The sequence below is a fragment of the Zeus faber genome (assembly GCF_960531495.2).
Source record: "Zeus faber genome assembly, chromosome: 12".
Lineage (NCBI taxonomy): Eukaryota > Metazoa > Chordata > Actinopteri > Zeiformes > Zeidae > Zeus > Zeus faber.
Window position 1 is genome coordinate 21333185 of NC_137196.1, and position 21161 is coordinate 21354345.

A 21161-nucleotide genomic window follows, 5' to 3' on the forward strand; every position below is an offset into this window, starting at 1 on the left:
GTGATGTTGCCCCCCCCCCCCCCTCATCTAATTTTGATTTTATTGGAACAGTATAACTGTACTGCTATGTGCCAATTCATCCCTGTTCATATCACAAAAAGCACAAAGCATCATTTCCAATCTGGGTTGGAAACAGGTTAACCACCGTTACGATGGAGCAGGACTACAGTTATTTTCGGCGGGCATATATAGTGTTATATGTTTCAGTGAATATTAGGCAAAAGTATATTTGAAAAGGCTGGAGAAACCTGTCTAGTGAATGGTGATGAAGCTGGTAAATAATCAGAAAAGCTACTATCCCCCTTGGTGGTAACACTGCAGGTAACAACTTAACCACACTTGAAAGTACAAGCAAGATCATAGCTAGTAACGCCAAATAAATATACTTTTTTCAAATGAGGAAAAAAAAAAAAAAGAAAGCTGACATTTTCCATAGACTTTATTATAGGACTTTTTTCCTTCTCAACCTAGCAGGTATACACAATGCTCTAAATGTCATGGCTTTGTCATCTTAAATACTCTCCGTTCTTAAAGAAAAACTGTAAAAATATTTAATTATAACTAATTTAAAGATCTCTCCGGGCGGGGGCTGTGGGGGTGGGGGGCCTGGGGGAGCAAAAAGATCTTGTTCTCGGTGGTCCTTGTTTTGGGGGGGGGGGGGGGGGGGGGGGTCCTGGAGACCCAGGAGGAATGGGTCGGGAGTTACATCCAGCTGGGCTTTCACCGCAAAGACGGGGTCGTGTTTCCGTTTAAAGAAAACCTGGAAGAGCGGAACCAAACATAGAAGATAGAGACGGTTAAACAAAAACACCTTGGGAACGCGGAGAAAATGTCCAAGACAATCGACTCGTTTAAAACCTGATAGTAATCAACTGCACTGAAGACCGGATGAATGGGTTCCAACTAAATGTCAACTCAAAATTCCTATATCAAGAATTGAAAAGATTATTTCTCAAAAGCATTAAAGGGTCCGATCGGGATCCAATATTTTATTATTTTTATTTTCAAATGTTTTAATATTGTCTTTATTTACCTTTTTTGGAAGATTTTAGAGATGCGTTGAGAAACCTACCAAAGGAATGATGTTGATTTTTTTTAATCACGTTTGTGAAAGTGACTAAGTTGTGGCATAATTTGCTTTAGTTTGTTAATTCCACGCTCAAGCCACAGTGCTTCCGCCTTTCCCAATGGAATCGACACAAACTGCGAGACGCTAAGAATCAGCAAAGTCCAAAGTGTCTCATGTTATTGTTTAGAGTATTCTTCGTGTTCGGCGGGGACGACGCGCCAACCCTGAAGGAAATTGAAAGTGAATATTTTCATCCGCTTTTACTTAAAAAATAAAGGTCTCACCTGCACACTCTCTCCATCATGTGCGTGACGAGGCGGTCGGAGATGCCCGGGCACGACTCCTCCGCGAGGTTGAAGGCGTTCTCCAGCTCCTCGATGGCACCCACACCTCCACCGCTCGCCCGCCGCTTCTCCTTCAACTACACCACACAACGTACAGCAGAGCAGTTTATCAAATATTAAGGATCTGATTGGTCAAGATATTCTGTCATTACCAATTTTTTGGTAATGGAATTTATTTTTTTCTTTGTTAAATTGTGATTTGCCTAACTCAATTATTTTCCAAATAATTGTATAAATGTTCTTATGACATCATGCTATATCAATTAACGTAGCTATGCATTTATAGACACTAATTTAATTCCATAGCAAATCACATTAAAAAAGTATTTCTCTAATGAACCGGTAGAGCCCATGGGTGTGTGACCCTGTGTGGGCCACTGTACTGTGAGCCCAGGCTATGATTTTGGCCTCCATATGCCAACAGTAACTCCTTCCTATCGGTCAAACCATTTCATACACAGAATATCTCCCAAAATGTTGAACTAAATAATGCATGCTTGACATATAAAGTGCTTGTCGTAACATTACAAAAGGCCGACTGGAGCGCTTACATCGCGAAAGCAATGACAGAACTGATCATTTTACCGAACGAAAACGAGCGGTCGCGTTATTTTGGACGGATTTATCGCTGAGCTGGACGACAGAAAAAATGATCTGTTCACTGTTCTGGGATCAGTACCATTACTCCCATCTGAAAATGGAAGCACTGTTCACAGCCTTATTTATTGAGCGTACCTCTCTGAAGATGGGCGTGACTAAGGCAGACAGGCATTGTGACTTGGGTTGTCTTTTCACCGAATCTGCTGACTGGAAAAACAAAACGGAGGGGCATTAGATAAAAATAAAAGGCATGACTCGGTGTCTGTGGAAGCGTTTGTGTGTGCGGGCGGCGGAGTTTAACCTCTGGGTCTGTGTGCGTATAACCCTTCTGTAGCTTGTTCATAGAACTAGGTCGGACTGTGGGGAACGTCCACATGGGACACTGGTTGTCATCACCGTCGGCATCCCTGACAACGGAGAGGGAGGGGAAAGGAGTGAGTGGAAGAGGAAGTATGAAAAGAACAACTTCAAAATCTAAGGACCCACAAAATAAGACAGACAGACAAATAAAAACGTTTGCACAACCACCATTTGTTAATCCAGCAATTCTGGTTTTGGTGTTTGGGCTTATTGCCAACATTTTGTTTACCGTTTAAGTGTTATATTTTAATGTCAGGTTTTATTTCACAATGTTATGTGACAATATCACAATTGATATCGTAGGTTCATTGTTTTATTTCATAAGTTATTGTAATAGGAGCTTATATTTCATTTTTGGCCATGAAACCTTTTGTTTTTTTGGGGCTTTTCATTTTTCTATATTTTTTAAATAGCTTTTCTGTTATTTTTAGGTTATTTTGTTATTCATCATTAGGTTGAGTGTATATTGTTTTTTTTTTTTTTTTTTTTTTTTTTTTTTTTTTTTTTAAATTGTATTTATATTATTTTATTTATTTATTGCTTTTTATTCGGGTGTAGTTATTTGTGTGTATATTTTCTTATTTTTCCATATGTTTCCGTTTTATTTTTTCATGTTTTTATTGTATTGCTTTATTATTATTTTGCCTGTTGTATTGATGTGAACTTTGAGATATTTCATTTCCTTTCATTCATTTCCCTCCTGGGATGAATAAAGTATCTATCTATCTATCTATCAACCAGAAATGTAAATTATCAGCATCATTCTAAAGGTTCCCTCTGTATGTGTGTGACAAATTTTCTATTGAACTCCACAGGACTCGTGTCAGGAATGCGCCTGTTGCTGTGTGTGAATATGTCCACGTGTCTGACTCACATGTCGGAGTCATCCGAGCTCGACTCCTCCCCGTGCCCCTCCGACTTCCAGCGGCGGTAGCGATCGATCAGCTCCGTAAGGTACGGCGTCTTCTTGGTGTAGCGTGTGATGAACTTGTGCTTCAGGAGCTCCTTGGCTGTTGGCCTCTGCACCCAGAGGGACCACACAACGACCGGCATTTAGTGGAAATACTGCAGAGATCAGTGCTGGGGGGCTACTAGGAGGGGAGACCGAGCTAGTCAGCGTTTATATCAAGTAAGATGCCTTTCTTTAAGTCAGACGGCTTTTTTAACCTGTGACTGGGCTCAACCTGGACGGTCTAAATTGGGGTTTAAATCATTTAAAATAATATTGCAGCCTTTTTGCTTATGCATATATCTATAGGTTTTACAGTATATCACTGTCACAAGAAAATGAGCTGTTTTGGTTTGAAAAGTGAATAGCAGTGGACAAGCCCTGTGTGATGCAGCCTAAATGTAATACTTGCATATTTATATTTCATGCTTTTTAAATTATATTTATTTAATATTATATTATGGTATTTTGGCAGCGTAGTGTAAATAGGCAATGGACACATAAAACTAAAGTAAATTGATCATCGATCATAAATGGCCATTTTTCTAAATATAAATACATGGGTGAGGAATGTCAAAATTATTATTTATCTTTGAGCTGCTTATGGCATTTAACACATCTTGGCAGGAAATCAAATCAAAATAATAAAAGATCAAAAGTCAAACTTTTTTGCAGCTCTTTAATCTGATATCTACGTCATCTAGACCCATATGATGTTACTATTATTTTTGGATACATCGCCCAGACCTGTGCATTATCAGCTATATCAGGTAACAGCTTCATATGGACAAAGTCAATAAGAGCTGAAGAATATACCGTCAATCTTGTTAACGAATAGCATTTTGGCCGACACCCGAGCGCCAGGCTTTGTTTGCTGAGCAGACCAGCTGTCAGGTTCTATTCCACCGCATAACGGAACACGGGGCCTGGATCCCACCGCCGAGGCGCCGTGCACGTGGGCTCTACTCACAAAGCGGGGGTCTTTGTTGAGACAGGCTTCGACAAACTCTTTGAAGGGCTTGCTGTAGGGTCCCTCCAGGGTGGGAGGGGTGTTTTTGGGGATGAGGAAGAGGACCCTCATGGGGTGCAGGTCAGAGTTGGGGGGCTCCCCCTTCGCCAACTCGATGGCTGTGATTCCCAAGGACCAAATGTCTGCCTGAGGCGGAGAAGGACGGGCGTCAACACACTCTTAGGACATCGCCTTGGGATGAACACGTGACATAAAATTACATTTTTCCTTTCGGAAGGAAGAGCCTCAACGTGTGAGACTCCCCAAATCTGTCCAAATGAAGACTTCAAACACAATCTATAGTGATATCACCCAAAGAACTGTTTAATATATATATATACTGTATACGCAAGCACGCTAACGAGCAAAACCGCTCACAGATTATTTGCGGAATATTCAACGGACAGTGTCCTCACCTTGAAGTCGTAGGCTGACTGTTTGATAACCTCTGGTGCCATCCAGAAAGGTGTGCCAACAAAAGTGTTCCTCTTAATCTGGGTATCTGTCAGCTGGCCTGCCACTCCAAAATCTGCCAGCTTCACATCTCCCTGCTCTGACAGGAGCACGTTGGCAGCTGTCGAGAACAAACAGAGGAAGTAAACCACAAACAAAAGCACTGATGGTCAAGATGTTCATCAACTGGTGATGATGAGAGTTCACTTCAGGTTTCGACCCAATATCGATAAAGCCTGAACATCGTGATGCACATTTCACATTGTCGGTCGTGTGTACACTCACTGAGCACTTTTTTTCTTTTTTTTAGGAAAACTCTACTAATACCGTGTCGGGCCTCCCTTTGTTTTCAAAACGGCCTCAATTCATGGATTCCACAAGACGTTGGAAACATTTCTTTGAGATTCTGCTCCATGTTGACATGATTGCATCACGTAATTCCTGCAGATTTGTCAGCTGCACATTCGTGCAGGGAATCTCCCGTTTTATCACATCCCGAAGGTGTTCTATTGGATTCAGATCCGGTGACTGGGAAGGAAACTGAAGAACATTGAACTCATTGTCCGGTTCATGAAACCAGTTTGAAATGACGTTGCTTTGTGACATGGTGGATCATCACGCTGGAAGTAGCCATTAGAAGATGGTCAGTTGTTGCCATGAAGGGATGCACATGGTCAGCAACAATACTCAAATAGGCTGTGGCATTCAAGCGATGACTGACTGGTATCAACAGGCCCAAAATGTGCCAAGAAAATATTCCCCACACCATTACACCACCACCAGCCTGGACTGTTGACACAAGGCAGGTTGGGTCCATGGATTCATGCTGTTGGCGCAAAATTCTGACCCTACAGTACCATCTGTGTGCCTCAGCAGAAATGGAGATTGATCAGACCAGGCCACGTTTTTTCCAGTCTTCAGCTGTCCGGTTTTGGTGAGCCTGTGCCCACTGCAGCCTCAGCTTACTGTTCTTGGCCGACACAAGTGGAACCTGGCGCGTTCAAGGTTCAACGTGTTGTAATTTCTGAGATGTTTTTTCTGTTCACCACAAGTGTACAGAGAGGTTATCTGAGTCACCGTGGCCTTTCAGTCAGCTCCAACCAGTCTGGCCATTCTCTGTTGTCCTCGCCCGTCAAGATTGTTTCGGTCCCCAGAACTGCCGCTCACTGGATGTTTTTTGTTTTTCGCACCATTCTGATTAAACTCTAGTGAGTGTTTTGCATGAAAATCCCAGGCACCAACAACCATGCCACCGCCGAAAACACTGAGATCACATTTTTCCCCCGTTCTGGTGGTTGATGTGACCATTAACTGAAGCTGCTGACCCGTATCTGCATGATTTAATGCATTTTACTGCTGCCACACGATTGGCTGATTAGATAATTGCATGAATAAGTAGGTGTACAGGTGTTCCTAATAAAGTGCTCAGTGAGTGTATATCAAAGCAGCAGTACACTAAAGTGCATCAGCTAAATGATAGCACTCTAGTGTCCAAGAATAATTCCAGTAGACCCCGATGAAGTGTTTCCTGTCTAGCCTATCACGCCGAGCAATTAATTACCTTTGATATCTCTGTGGATCTTCCGTTCAGAGTGCAGGTACTCCAGTCCCTTCAGGATTTCCCTCAGTATGGTGGCGATGTAAGTCTCTTCAAGAGGCCCTGGACGGAGCTAGGAAACCGCACAGACATGAAAAGGTCGGGGAAAGGAGTGGAAATGAATTGTCAAATTATTTTAGATATTGCTTAACAACAGCAACCTTCGAAGGCTGGCTTAGAATGGTTTCCCTACCAGATCCAGAGCAGAACCTCCACCTAAATACTCCATGATAATCCACAGCTTGGTCCCCTGTGGAATACAAAAGAAAAAATGTGTGCTGAAAGACAATTAAAATTTAGAATTCAATTCTTGGACTACCCAAATTCACCACCAACAATGGGTATTTCTGTACTATATATTTTTCTGTAATATATATATATATATATATATATATATATATATTGATAGGTGTGTGTGTGTGTGTGTGTGTGTGTGTGTGTGTGTGTGTGTGTGTGTGTGTGTACCACATATACTACATAAGTGTTGCACGCTATTATCAGTGGGTGCCACGCTTTTACAGGCTAGAATTAAAGCACATAAAGGTTTCTGACCTTTAGGTATGATCCATAATATTTGGTGACAAAAGGACTGTCACACTGGCTGAGCACTGTGATCTCCTGCTGAATGTCTTCAATCTCATCCTCAGCTTCTTCCAGGTCGATGATCTTGATGGCCACGACCTCTTTAGTGCGGTTGTTGATGCCCTTGTAGACCTCTCCAAAGGAGCCCTTGCCAATGCGCTCCTGCTTGGTGAAATACTCCTCTGGGTCCAGCCTGGAATTCTGCTCCACCAGTGGCAGAAAACAACAACACTTAGAGTGGAATCATATTGGTCTATATAGCTTAGCATGTATATGAGTTAGGGCGGGGTACATTAACACCATCAAATATCACAATATATTTCTTTGATCACCAAATTGCCAATATTTTACATTTCACTGCAGATTACATTTCACTGCATATATGTATGGAAGTATGTATATGTATGTGACAAATAAAAATCTTGAATCTTGAATCTTGAATCTTGAATTTTGGGCATGACTATTGGTGCTTTCATAATATATTAAGACATTGATCAGAACAGCTAGAACAGTCTATAAAGTTCAGAAAATTGTATTTCTTTACTGTAATGCAGTCCTCAAGACAACTATGAACTGTATCACAAAATTACAATAACCAATATCCCAGAGAATATGTAGCCTCATATCACAATATAGATATTATAAGAATATATCACCCAGCCCTAATATGAGTGCTGGGCACGCTTGTCCAAAGGCTGGAACGTCACATATGTTGTTTTCTATTGTTTATTTCTCAAAAGCTCCATCTTAAGCCTGCATAGTCACGTCTGGTAACAACAAGCAACTGATCTACATATAATTCAGTTATTTCATACATTGCTCAAGTTAAAGGGAATCAAGAATGACAACTCAAGTTTATCTTATCTTTACTAGTGCTCAGTTGTATACTGTTGTATACTGTGCTGTATTATCCCAAACACTACCTCACACTATTCACATTCAAATGCCACTTTAATTCACATGCCACTTTAAATGCACATATCTGTATATACATAGGCACATTCCTTCTACCTATTCCATTTTATTTCAATTTATTTTTATTGTATTTTATTCTATATATTTTTTATCTTATTCTATAAGTATTCCACTTACTGTATTACATTTTAGGAGTCAGTTAGTCGGTCTATTAGAAAGGAATTTTCTACTTTTTATTTTATTTTATTTTTGTACTTTTTCCTAGGACTTATTGTGTGCTATCACCGGGTGCGTTGCATTACATTTCACTGCATATATGTATGGAAGTATGTATATGTATGTGACAAATAAAAATCTTGAATCTTGAATCTTGTTCAGTCACCGCCTCGATAAAACTGCAAAACAGGTCGAACTTTGTGCCAATATGAGACATGAAACATGCCTACAGTCAGACATGTTAGTTTGCATGACAACATCCAATAATAAACAGTTCCATGTCATCTAGGGACAGATTCCTGGAAGACATGCGAGAGTAACACCAATACTGTGTATATCGCTATATTGTTATCGTTTTGATTTCCAACCTGATGCACAAAGTATATGTACAGATTTGATTGTATATACGGTATGCAAACTTCACTGAGTGTGAATTATTTGTTGTTGTTGTTTATTGAGGGTTTTTTTTAGGTTTATTGCATATTGTCATTTCATCATTATTGCCTATTGTCTTAATGTGAGCTACGATAACAACGAAATTTCCCTATCTATCATAATCTATCATCGATCATCGTTCTATCCATCCATCTATCTATAGAAAAACATCAGCTCCTTGTTTCGCTCGTCGTTGACGCTGCTGACAATGACAAAGGCGATTAAAAACTGGATGCATTGTGGCTGAATTAAGCCTTGACAGCAGTCAATGGTCTGGACGCACCCACCCACCGTCCGTCCCATCCCACCCATTTGTTCACCGAAAGCCCACTGGAAGTCATGGGCGTGGGGGGGGGGGGGGTCGCCTTGTCTGGGGGAAGAAGGGAGGTGACAGTCCCCGGAGGTTTTCCCTACCTGGTTCTGCATGTCTCGGAGGTGTGCCATCCCCTTGGCGGGATCGACGGGACAGGGCCAGCCGCGGCCCCCCTCTCTCTCTCTCTCTCTCTCTCTCCCCCTCCCTCTCCCGCTGTCCGTTCCTCTGGCCCGACCCCTCCGGTTCGCCGTGCGGAGCTAGGCGGCTAGCCAGCTAGCCAGCCCGCTACATCAACACCCAGCCTGCCGTCACTCCGCGCTGGGTTCTCGGCCTCGAAACGGCGGACTGAACCAGCTCCCGGCTTAGCGAGCCAGCTGCCTATCCCCGACACCCATGTATAGAGGAGCAGGAGGAAGGCGTCCGTTCCGTTGGGTGTTTTTAATATTTAATTCATCTCACAGAGGGGGTCTGCTGCTCTGCCTCCACTTCATTTCAAGCTTGAAAAGACAAAATAATAATGGCACGGAGCGAGGGCGCATGCGCGTCGCAAACTGAGGAAATAGATTTGTGGGACTTGTATTTTTGTTTTACCGTTTGGCTGGACTAATTGAATTCATATCGTTGGTATTTCTTAATGTCATATCCTTTTATGTACATTAATTTATATTTTATTTCTACCATTACATTATGTTATTATTTTTAATATAATTTCTGTCATGTCATGTCATGACGCTATGTATTAATTACACATGATTCATTAAATTAATTATTAATTAAACACAATTACTAGTTAAGGTTAATTAGTTAATTCGTTTTAATTGTAGTTTGTATAAACTATTAGTTGTTGGTTATTATGAAGTCAATTTTGATTATTATTATTTTGTATTTTGTGCCATTTGTCCATTACCGAGTTATGTTTACTGACGCACCGCAGGCAAAATTCAACATTCTTTGCAGTAAACGGTCGTAATAGAATTTGAACGTTTGCAAAACAAGATTTATAGCGAACAGAGGAGACACAAATCCTCTTGTGTTTTCCCACAAGAGGGACCGTGAACGGTGACGAGTCAAACACAATAACACTTTATACTTTCTACATCTTTTATTTGTTTTAAATGGATGAAAGTAATAGGTCTAATTTTTCATAAATCAGCTGCATCATTCCTGCCTTATAAAAAAAAAATACATATAATAATACATCCTCTTTTAAGTTTTTCTTTTTTTTTAATTAAGACGAATTGTGTAAATTGGTTTGTGCCTCAAGAAAAATATCATCACTGACGCAACTTTTTGCTATCTTGATATAACTGACTAACGAACTAACTAACTAACTAAGTAATTAACTAACGAACAAACTAACTAACTAATTAACTGACTGACTAACTGACTAACATAATGGTATTATGACACGGTAATGAAGTATGTGTTGTATGGATTTTATTCAATGCCGTCTATGTTTTATTCTTTCCAACACAACTCACTAGAGTAGTCAGTTTCCCCCCAATAAATATGAAATCAATCAATGAAAAACATCAATTTAAAATGTATTGGCGCCCATGAAGTTTTGGGCGTACTGTTATGTTTCTGGCAATCGGTGAAGAGCTGTTTCCTTTTGTGTGTATCAGGTGTAGCAGACGCGGCCCCTCTATCTCTCTCTCTCACACGCACACACACACACACGCACGCACGCACACACACCTGTTATATCAGACACAAGCATATGCATTATACGTGAAAACAGGCTTTAGATTTTTTATTTTTTATCTTTACAATCTTCCACGAACGAAGCGCTATCGAACGGCGACAGAAAGATATGATCACACGCGTTATCCGTCGGTGCATGTGGTGCTGCGTTCCTTGAACTCGGACATCCGTAACTCCGAGCCGGTTCTCCCGACTCCCGAGCTGGCTGTGTTCTTCTATCGGCTCTCTTCGGGATAACCATGGACGCCTACAGCCAATTTGTCTTCCTGAAAAGCGGGTCCACTCTACAAGCGACACATCGCATGTTCAAGTCACATTAAAAGAAAATACAGAATACTTTCGGTGGAAGCGGGATGTGATTTCAAATTAAAACCCCATGCCAAGGGAACTCGAGTCACCGTTAACGGTGTGTACAGCCATGTTGCTGTGACGTCGGGTCTGTTGTCTTTTTTTGTTGGGGCCGGAGCGATCCCACTTGGAATTCCTATTTTAATGGCCGATCTTTTGCGCTTTTCCCACGTAGGAGCTTGGACCGTACGGATTTCTTTTGAGTTTCCTAGTCCCTGGAATGCAGCTTAATCTCCGCCGGGGTGGGAAACGATTGGGGCTGTTTGTTTCGAACCTGGTTCGTCCCGCCGGTAGAGGTCAACACCCATATCCTGTGCGCTCCGCTCCATGCGGGCACTTCTGTGGAACAAACCCAACGACGCTTTGCTAGCCGCTCGCCAGGTGGGTGTGCGTGGGTACGGTGAGTTCACCTGGATCTCGCCCCGGGGCCGTGGGCTCCAGTCCGAACCGCGTTTCGTCCAAATGCCATTTTAAATCGAACTTCTCCGATCGCGCAACGGTGAGTGACCGGCGCGTAACCCGTCCGTGTCAGCGGTATGACCTCGCTAGCGGGTTAGCATCCAGCGCTGTCGTCGGTTCCGTACTGTGCGTCCATGGTGCAACATGCGGAAGGTGGCATCGTTTTAGCTCTTTCAGATGTTCTGAGAATTGTATACAGGGATTTCAGCAACACCATGCGTGTTGTCAATAATAATAATAATAATAATAATCATAATCATAACAACAACAACATATGTCACACCGATATGATTATACCAAATAGCTTATTTCCATGTAACCAATATATTGGCTATCAATCAATGTAGCTCCCCTCGTCGCCGGCTTGTTTTGGTTATTTCAGAAGGCATCTAAACGGAGATGGCGTCCTGTTATAGTAAAACACCATGTCACCTAGCAGTATATTTGAACGCTGAATCCATTATATTGTCCTATCTTGTTTTCCTCAGTAAACCATGTTTCAGTCGCAAATGGCAGGTCAGTGTGGATTGCAGGGCTTGTGACAGGAAGGGCCTTAGAAAAAAATGTATTTTTACTTAAAAATAGCTTCTTGTTTTGATACAGTTGTAATTGACACTCAGTAGGACTGGGTGTACACAGAATCTTTCCTTCTGCATAACGTGGACCCACTTTAAAACCATCGGCCATTCCAGTGAATTAATCTTTTTCATGTCTGCAGGCGGAATGAGTGGGCCTACCTTCCCCCCACCCTCCGCGGAGATGGCTGAGATGAACCGCATCCATTACGAGCTGGAGTATACGGAGGGCATCAGCCAGCGTATGCGAATCCCAGACACCCTCAAAGTGGCCCCAGAGAATCAGTCGGGCGCTCCGCCAGCCCAACAGCACCTGCCCATCCCCACGAGCCTGATGCAGGTGCCCGAGAGGATCGTCGTGGCAGGTACGCACAGCCGTCCTGATTGTGATGTGATGTAGGCAGAGAAATAGAGATTGGATCATGCGTCTCCAATACAGTTGTCTGCCTCCCCACTAAACCCTCATTAAATGCACAGGAATATTAATCAAGGAGGCCCTATCTACAGTGCTAAGCATTTGGTGCCGATATTATACATTTTTGCATATTAGGACACTAAATGTTCACCTATAATTGGATCCAGGGGGAAACCTGTTTCAAATATGCGTTAAAAGAAAGACAAGCAACACCCAACGCATTCAGCACTTACTTTATACAGGGAGCATACTGGAAGGAATTTAAATGATCATGTTGAACATTTCCACCCCGTACACCTCCATCAGCCAGTACAGTTCTACTCTCCGTTTCACCTTTCTCCTTATCTCCTCTGTAGGTGATGACGATGACTCCAGATTCTCTCGTCCCCGCGACCTGGACCTGATTCAGTCCACCCCTCCGGTGGACCTTCTGAACATGAAGGCCCCGCCGCGTGTCCTCACCCTCTCAGAGCAGCCGCTGGACTCCCTTGAGACCGACCAGACGCCGCCTCCACAGAGCCACACAAGTCACGGGGTGAGTCTTGGTCAAAACCTTTTTTTCTGCTGTGCCTTCATTTGGATAGCTGGATAGATGGATGGATGGATGGATAGATGTATATTTTAAGCTTCCTGGGAGGGAACTTGCAATGTCAGCACTCAGCTCCCATGAAAAGTAGGCAGTGCAGATAAAGTAATAAGAATTAAAAAAGGAAAAATGGCAAGAGGGGTTTTCAGTCTTATTACAATGATGTATTTCTTCAAATGAATAGAAGAAGATTCCTTATTCATCACATAGCGCACACACACACACACACACACACACACACACACACACACACACACACACACACACACACACACACACACACACACAGGAGCAGCAGGCAGCAACACACCCCGGGACCAATTCCAAATCACTGGTCAGTCGATGATCTTTTTGCATGTTTTCGGTGAGGATCCTTACCAATGTTGTATGGAGGAAAGCCCATGTGAGCGCGGGGAGAACATGCAAACTCTACACTCCTAATCGGGACTTCTGTGAGGCAAGCACTGTACCACTATGCTCATAATACATTAACACCCAAGACATATATTGAAATGTGGTTTAATAGATAGGTGTGTTTTTTGGCCAAACTAAACAACTCCATTCAAAACTAAGATGTAACTGTAAAATTGTATGAAGCTTTGTAAAGTAAATAGAATGTTATGTATTTCCAACATTTTTCACCCCCCCCTTACAGTCAGATTGTTTATATTTCTCCCTTTCTCAACCAGTTTCACTCATATCTAATGTCTAATATTCTGGGCCTCCCTGATAGCTTTGACATTTTTTTAAACTTTTTGCTCCCTCCCGTGCCCAATTTTTTTTTTTTTTCTTTTTACTGGAATGAAAAGGAAATGCAGTCACAGGGAGGTGCTGCTTGTGTTGTGAACTTGGCAGACACACAGACCACATTTTGGTGAATGGAGCTTTCAAGCCAACCCTTAAATATTGGGACTAGGATAGAAATGATTATCTGAAAGCTGTTTTATCACTCTTATGAACAATGTATATATATTCTTGAGCAAAGTTTTTCCCCTGTAGCCAGTAACGCAACGCTATAATAGAGAGTGTGTGACTGGCCGCAAAAGATAGTCCTGACTTGTCTTTTAAGGATCTTGTTGCACCAGGATAACTTGGAACCTATTGCTATTTAGAGAAAAGCTGAGGTTAGAGGGTAGAGGTTAGAGTGGTGTTACGTACTGTACCTACAATGGGTCCGTATTGTTCCGTTATTGTCTACTGCAGCAGCTTTAATGTTCGGTGGTGTAAGTCCATTGGCCAAACATATTTTTATAGCAATTGATTTTGACTGGGGGTTTTGACAAGCTCACTTCTCAGCGAGTCGAGCCCAACTTAAGAAGGACCAAAACATTTGAACATGAATTTAAACATGAACCCCTCCCGAAGTTCCCTCCCTGGGGTTTAATAAAGTGCTATCTTATATTAAGTTTTAAAGTTTTTATATGCTGTGCTGACGCCGTTTCCAATCCGCCTGCCGTTCAGGTGCACTCTCATTCACGGTCACGGAGGGAACGAAGTGCAAGCGAGAACGTGGGCGGCCGCCATGTTGGCCAGACCAGCCGTGTCGACATGAGGTAATCCCGCAATCGGACGTCTGCCCTTTTTTTTCCGCCGCCACTCACTTTGTTTCTCCGGTTGTCACTTGTTTTCTGTCGTCGCGCTGTGTTCAGCTTTTATCCTTTTAGTTTTCTGAAAAAATTCTCTTCTTCTTTCTTTTACTTTTTCCTCCCCCCATTGATCGCTCCACCAGTGTAACCCCATCCCCCTCTGCCCCCCCAGTCCGGGTGTGCCCCCCGCTCTGTTCCCCAGAGGACGCAAACCTGCACCTATTCACAGCAGGGGGCTTCCTCTCCTACGTACAGTCCACCACCCGCCGGGCCTACCAGCAGGTTCTTGAGGTCCTGGATGACAACCACAGAAGGTGAATTACTACCGTCTCCTTTCACGGCAACGTTCTCACAAGTTAGATTGAGATAGGGGACCGGGTGAGGAAGCGATGGGGACAGCATTTCATTTGCAAAAAAAGGAGATAAGGTACGTGCATAAGCGTGAGGACAAACCCTCTGGAGAGGCTTGAGAAGTGAGCCTACAACGGAATGGTTCACACTTCAAAGTGGATCTCGGCCCGTGCAAGGGGTTCATCCTGTCTAGCCGCACATTCCAGAACATGTTTCCTGGCAACTTGTTTGCTGGAACTATCAGTAATGTCGGTCTGACTAAGTATAAGTAAAACCTTTTTACAACGCACAATTTACACAGAAGAAACACAATGTAACATGCGTAATGTCACATAAAACACATTGTGAGAATATTTGTTGGTTCTGTCTGGGTGACTTGTTATGATATGAATAATATTTATATAGCACTTTTCTAATTAAAAAGGGCTCTGCATGAGAAAAAGACAAAATAAAAAAAACAAAACAATGAGATGTAAAAGCAAGATAAAAAGAGAAATTACAAAAATGGTAAAAAGATAAATTAAACCATGAAATAAATATAAATCAAGGATAGAACATAACAAAGGAATATGGAAGAAAATGCAAAAATGCGTTTGCTTAAAAGCCAATTTATACAAGTGGGTTTTCAGTTGTGACATACTGTACGACAGTGATGGTGACACTGATTTTTGTAGCCAGCCACCGTCGCATCTAGTCTCCAGTGAAGGCTGAATTTATACTTCTGAGGAAACGTGAAACACGTAAATACACAACACCGCATAACGTCCGACAAATCTTTCTTCAACCCCTTTCAGCGTATGGTCCAGTCTACTCTGGCAAAAAATAAATAAAATCTTCCAACAGTATCATTGTGTCCTGTGGTCCTGCACAGGAGCCGGCTGGAAATGACCGTGGACGTGGCCCCTGACGATTATGGCCTGGTTGATGCCTCCTCGCTACGACGGCAGGTCAGTCTCTCCAGAAAGGACATAATCATCTCAGTATATTCAGTGCTGTCATATGATCCACGGTTCCGTGCGTATAGTACTGATGTATTGTAATATCACAGGCTGGTTGAATATACTTGATTTCTTTCACGTAACAAAATTGTATCTATTCCAGATTGTGAAGCTGAACCGGCGTCTGCAGCTACTGGAAGAGGAAAACAAGGAGCGCGCCAAGCGAGAGGTGATCCTCTACTCGGCTACGGTGGCTTTCTGGCTCGTCAACACCTGGATCTGGTTCCGCCGTTAACACGAGATCGGGGACAGGGTTTCGCAAATCGTTGTGGCCAAGCCAATTCTTTGTTTGATTTGCAAAACCCAAATTTGCTGCAAGTAACTGTTTGCTGAGGCTTACTCTCAATGAGCGTCAGCAGGGTTTTGCCAGGGCATTTAGTTTGGGAAAAGCTAAACAGAGTTTACAAGGGAATTGATTTTGTGGCAACTGATTTGGGAAACCGGTGCTGGAGTTTGGTTCAATAGATAAAGATTGTGGTTCAATTGTGTGGTCGACATCATTCTCAAGTTTCAAATCAGTAAACATCAGTAAATCAGTAAATTGCCATAATCCCCCCCCATTGCCCTTTTTAGCCCTGTTCCAAAAAAGATATACAACTTCATGTACAGCATTTGACATTTGTTTCATAAATAGATTTGGATCTTGGTGGAAATCACAAACATAGTACTGTATTTTCATTCCCTTAGTGGTAGTGACTAATCAGATCTTGACCACCAACATTATGCATGGACTTTGATTTCATCCTTTATGTTGTATATTGGAAGTCTGTGTGGTAGTATTATGAGTATTTCATGTCTGTATATAAAACTTGATTACATTATTTTGTGTGTGTTATGGAAATGCATCATTTAGAAGTTTTATTGCAAGAAAAATGTTCCAATGACGATTGGTTCTGTACTAATTAAGCCCTGTGTGTATTACATTAAGCTTGAGTTGATCTTCAATCCTTTTGTTTTTATTGTACAGGGAAAATGAAAATATGCTTTCTGAATTAACATTATTTCTGTAATAAATTATGGATGTTGACATTGGTGCCTCTCGCTGCAATACTTCCTTGGCGCGGGCCTCCGGTGACGTCATCCGACAGCGGCGACGTCACGCGAGGCCCCGCGTCAGGGCTACTCAATACCACCCCCTGCTGGGGTCCCGGCTGGTACCCGGAACCTCAGCGTTTTCCCGGGTAGATACGGACGGTGGCGTCGTCCGACCGGCACGATGGGTATCACTAAACTGGCGGATCTGATCCGCGCAGAAGCGCCCGCCGCCATCTCTCACAAGGACATCGGCGACTACACGGGTAACGCACCGCGGCTTTGCGTCCTGTTTTGTTTTGTTTTGGTTTTTTCCTCGCTCACTGTCCGTCCCGTCATTTTGAGTAGCGCCGATTGCTAATTTGGGTTAGCATGGCATCGCCGAGCCGGGGAGCCCTCATCACCCACATCCCTCGCACGGTGGTCGGTTCTGATGGCGCTGTCATGTCCCTTTCACGCCGTAGGAAAAGTCATCGCTCTGGACGCGTCCATTGTCATGAACCAGTTCCGCACCGCGACGCCTTCACTCCAGTACTTGAGGTGAGTTTTAATTATTCAAGCCCCACCCCATTGATGCAGGTAGCGCGCAGGGTTATTCCTACCTGTGTCGACTCGGGTCAACTCCTGCCTGTGGTTCTCAACGTGGGGTACGGGACCCCCTGGGGGGCCTTCCAAGAGGTTCCAGGTGGTCCCCAGCAATATGCTCAATCGCTGAACTTCATCTCATTTAGTTTCACTCTTATCCCTCAAACTATAATACAGCTATCGAATGTTGGACCAACTCATATCTAACAAGAGACACGGATCCTCTTCTTTCAAAATGGTGGGATCTGTGGCTTATTGCATGTGGAATGGAGGGTCCTTGTTATGAAAAGGGTTGGGAATCACTGAATTATTCTGTTGCGTTATTGTCCCATCCGTGTAGCCCCCTGACTGGCTTATTCTTTCGGACTCTCACCTTCCTGGAACATGACATCAAACCCGTTTTTGTGTTTGATGGAAAGCCTCCCGGAGAGAAAAGAGCTGTTGTGAGTAGAGCATCACCAACCTGTGGTATTTTAAAGATTCAATCCTCACCGCTTTCAATGCATAGAAAAGCAAAGATGAAAGGCGACATTTTGATTCCGATGTTTTTTTTCCATCCCGCAGCTTGAAAAGAGAGCCGAGGCGGCAGGTTGGAGCTCACCCAACCGCTCCGGCACAGGTATGCGTATGTATGTATTTGCCTTCTAATAGTTTTTTTTGTCTTCTTACTTTTTCCTCTGAGCTGTCTTTCAGTTTTTACACACACCGAACATTGTCGGTCGCTTGCACGTTGTCCCTTGGTGTTATATATGGTGCAAAATGGTGATAATAATGTTTCATTATTGTAAATGCCTGAGTCGTTGACATTGTATTGCCCCGATGTAGCATCCTCGCAGACCAAAGACTGTCTCCACCTCCTGAAACTACTCGGCGTGCCTGTCATTCAGGTATTGACAAACACACACACACACACACACACACACACACACACACACACACACACACACACACACAGTAATCCTTCAGCACAAAATCATACTGCTAATTAAACCGTACCTCGCAACATTGACCTCCCCCTCGGCCAAGCTTATATTTTTCCATTTTTCTCTCCATTTCACACCCTCATCTATTCCCTATCTTGCCCACTTTTACCGAAGGCCCCGGGGGACGGTGAGGCGCTGTGTGCTCGGCTCGTGAGGGATGGGACTGTGGATGCCGTAGCATCGGAGGACATGGACACCCTGCCATTTGGGGGGAGTGTTCTCATCCGTCAATTAAATGCAAAGAAGGACGGGTGAGAACTTTCCTACGACTGTGTTCCCTCCAAGATTTTATTCTAATAATAAATAAATACATATATATATATATATATATATATATACATATATAAATGAATAAAAACCAGAATACTTGGCGGTGTATTACTAAACAATTGCTTTTCGGTTGCCAGCTTCTACCAACCACTTTTCGTGTGTGTGTGTGTGTGTGTGTGTGTGTGTGTGTGTGTGTGTGTGTGTGTGTGTGTGTGTGTGTGTGTGTGTGTGTGTGTGTGTGTGTGTGTGTGTGTGTGTGTGTGTGTGTGTGTGTGTGTGTGCACTAATAAGAGTGTAGTGGCCCACTTTCACACTCACTTATCTCTTCGTTACAGTGACATAATTGAATATTCATTACCCAAGCTCCTTGACATTCTGAAAATAACCCAAAAGGAGGTAAGCTCATAATAGATTTATAGATTTGCCAAATCATTACATGTATGTTAAAGATCAGTGTGATGCATATTAAGTAGGGCCTTGCAGTATTTTCTGTTCTGAATTTTTTACCGTTTGTTTTTTTCCCCAGTTTGTGGACCTTTGCATTTTGCTGGGCTGTGACTACTGTGACAAGATCGCTGGTTTAGGTCCGAAGAGAGCGCTGAACCTGATCCAACAGCATCGCACCTTAGAAAACGTGGTTTTGCACGTCAACAGAAAGGTACCACGTGCTCACCGCATGGGCTTCCTTCTCTCTCTCGCCTCTTTGCTGTATCTTTACTCTCATCGTAGAATGTGCAATTCTGTGAATTTGCATTACCACCCACCCTCTAGACCCATCCGGTGCCACATTTCTGGTGTTACCAAGATGCGAGGAACTTATTCCTGGATGGCCCACAAATTGCGGCCCACGATCTGGTGTGGGCCGAGCCAGATGAGGAGGCCCTGGTCGACTTCCTCTGCCACACAAAGCATGTTAAGTGAGTGCTGCCCTGTTGCTAATTGATGTACGCGTTTCAAAAACTGTTCGGAAGTGGGTGGTTATTTGCACGTGGGGTTGTTTACAGGGAACACCGGGTCCGCGGACGAATGGTGAAGTTCCGTCAGACGCGGGAGAATAAGAGAGAGGAAAGGGAGGCAAACAGGGCGGCGGGATGTTCCAGACAGACTCGCATGGAAGACTTCTTTCGGGTCACAAGGAAAAGGAAACAGGTAGATTCAGCCGACATAACCGTCAACCATCTATTCCTTATCGGACCACGATCCAGGATTGGAGTGGAAAAGAAGAAATGTAAAACAATCCATAAAATGGGTGACATGCTGTGGCTGAAGAGTTGTCGTGTCGTCCTCTCTTCTAGCTCTCTGAAGGCGGGGAATCTGTGAGCGGCAAAGATGGGCCGGAAAAAAAAGCAAAAACGACGAAGATTCAACCAAAGGGTGCTGGTGAAGGGAGCTCCCGGCATTAGTTTACTCCAACTCCTTTGTCTTAAAAAAAAAAAGGAACATCGCCCCCACTTAAAATCACAACGGTGTAATCTGCCACGTACAGCAGGCACCGCGACCACGCGACGGACTGAGGAGCCCTTCAACGCGCTACCGGCAGTTAACCGTGAAAAGCTGTTCTCAGCTTTCCGCAGAGCCACCGAGAGAACCAGAGGAGGCCGTTTGACGGCGGTGAAAGGGAGCAGTGTGACGGTCGCCGTCGACGCCCGCGGCTCTCCCCCTTCGCCAGAACTGGAGACAGGGGACGACTCATCGAGGGACATTCAACCGACACCTGTTGTGCAACCGCTGCCAAGTCAGCGACCAAAGACTTGAATTTTAAAATCTAGAGTGTATTTTCGTGGTATCAATTCTGAATACATGGCAATGCTTAACGTTCCGATCCCCAAAAAGGAAAAAAAAAAAAAAGCTCTGTGGGTTCTTCTGTTCTTTTTTAGACTGTTTCCCTTTTTCTCTCCACTGCATTTCTGTTGAAAGGCGCGGCCGGAACGCAGGTCCTTTCTCGCACTTTATGTTATGATCATGGCAAAGAATAAAAAATAGAAAATATGTGGAACAGAGTTGACCATCATGCCTGGAAATATGTTATATGTATATAATGATCTCCAAGTTTTTAATTAAAATAGCATTTATGTTTGGATGTCTGCTGTGTTTTGTGTTTTTGGGGTTGGGGGGGAAAAAAAGAAAGGCTCACTAGACCTCTTTGGTTTTTTTTTAATACTTATTTTGTAAGAAATTGAATTTTTTTTTTTTAAGAAAATTGAATACAACTACATTTTGCAAAAAATTCAAGAGATAAAAAGATGTGACACACGTGTATGACTTTCACGGTGGCAGGATCCGAAACAAAATAGGGGAAAAGATGAATGAACGAACGAACGAACGAACGCGTGTCCGCCATCTTGCTGCGGTTCCCGCGCGCCGCCTCCATTCCAAACCGAGAGGTGGCGACAGCGGGCCCCGGGGCCGGGCGCTTTTCCTATTAAG

The 21161-nt window shown here is 43.3% G+C and overlaps 3 protein-coding genes across 4 annotated transcripts; 2 read left to right on the top strand and 1 right to left on the bottom strand.

The window, feature by feature from the left end:
- Nucleotides 1-461: 461 nt before the first annotated feature.
- stk25b (serine/threonine kinase 25b) lies at nucleotides 462-9332 on the bottom strand. The gene is made up of 11 exons (XM_080010758.1): nucleotides 8944-9332; nucleotides 6934-7164; nucleotides 6575-6631; nucleotides 6346-6454; nucleotides 4748-4905; nucleotides 4293-4478; nucleotides 3248-3393; nucleotides 2315-2420; nucleotides 2149-2220; nucleotides 1354-1490; nucleotides 462-760 (listed from the first exon to the last, which is right to left on the bottom strand). Exons 1-11 carry the CDS (start codon nucleotides 8971-8973, stop codon nucleotides 721-723), a joined length of 1272 nt encoding a protein of 423 aa, XP_079866884.1. The 5' UTR covers nucleotides 8974-9332; the 3' UTR covers nucleotides 462-720.
- Nucleotides 9333-10740: 1408 nt separating this feature from the next.
- LOC307238552 (mitochondrial fission factor homolog A-like) lies at nucleotides 10741-16857 on the top strand. 2 transcript variants are annotated; one of them, XM_080011587.1, is made up of 8 exons: nucleotides 10741-10952; nucleotides 11070-11393; nucleotides 12072-12293; nucleotides 12700-12878; nucleotides 14391-14482; nucleotides 14659-14829; nucleotides 15738-15813; nucleotides 15968-16857. In XM_080011587.1, the coding sequence occupies exons 3-8, from the start codon at nucleotides 12077-12079 to the stop codon at nucleotides 16097-16099; spliced, it is 867 nt and encodes a 288-aa protein (XP_079867713.1). In that variant the 5' UTR covers nucleotides 10741-10952; nucleotides 11070-11393; nucleotides 12072-12076; the 3' UTR covers nucleotides 16100-16857. The 2 variants fall into 2 exon arrangements, with proteins under 2 accessions (XP_079867713.1, XP_079867714.1); XM_080011588.1 differs by having other exon boundaries at nucleotides 10741-11275.
- Nucleotides 16858-17048: 191 nt separating this feature from the next.
- Nucleotides 17049-20795, top strand: LOC307237872 (putative flap endonuclease 1 homolog). The gene is made up of 11 exons (XM_080010669.1): nucleotides 17049-17162; nucleotides 17361-17436; nucleotides 17822-17924; nucleotides 18046-18100; nucleotides 18307-18368; nucleotides 18579-18715; nucleotides 19070-19130; nucleotides 19261-19392; nucleotides 19506-19651; nucleotides 19739-19883; nucleotides 20030-20795. The coding sequence occupies exons 1-11, from the start codon at nucleotides 17081-17083 to the stop codon at nucleotides 20135-20137; spliced, it is 1107 nt and encodes a 368-aa protein (XP_079866795.1). The 5' UTR covers nucleotides 17049-17080; the 3' UTR covers nucleotides 20138-20795.
- Nucleotides 20796-21161: the final 366 nt, after the last annotated feature.

What these genes read in the sequence shown, in the direction of transcription:
- stk25b (XM_080010758.1), bottom strand. Translation starts at nt 8,973, where the DNA reads ATGGCACACCTCCGAGACATGCAGAACCAG. An exon ending in GATCCACAGAGATATCAAAG is followed by an intron (nt 4,906 to 6,345) that starts GTAATTAATTGC and finishes TGTTCTCGACAG; the next exon opens with CTGCCAACGTGCTCCTGTCA. An exon ending in TCACGCCCATCTTCAGAGAG is followed by an intron (nt 1,491 to 2,148) that starts GTACGCTCAATA and finishes TGTGTGGTGTAG; the next exon opens with TTGAAGGAGAAGCGGCGGGC.
- LOC307238552 (XM_080011588.1), top strand. Translation starts at nt 12,077, where the DNA reads ATGAGTGGGCCTACCTTCCCCCCACCCTCCGCGGAGATGGCTGAGATG. An exon ending in AGAGCCACACAAGTCACGGG is followed by an intron (nt 12,879 to 14,390) that starts GTGAGTCTTGGT and finishes CCTGCCGTTCAG; the next exon opens with GTGCACTCTCATTCACGGTC. An exon ending in CTGGATGACAACCACAGAAG is followed by an intron (nt 14,830 to 15,737) that starts GTGAATTACTAC and finishes GGTCCTGCACAG; the next exon opens with GAGCCGGCTGGAAATGACCG.
- LOC307237872 (XM_080010669.1), top strand. Translation starts at nt 17,081, where the DNA reads ATGGGTATCACTAAACTGGCGGATCTGATCCGCGCAGAAGCGCCCGCC. An exon ending in GGACATCGGCGACTACACGG is followed by an intron (nt 17,163 to 17,360) that starts GTAACGCACCGC and finishes TTCACGCCGTAG; the next exon opens with GAAAAGTCATCGCTCTGGAC. An exon ending in TTTTGCACGTCAACAGAAAG is followed by an intron (nt 19,393 to 19,505) that starts GTACCACGTGCT and finishes CCCACCCTCTAG; the next exon opens with ACCCATCCGGTGCCACATTT.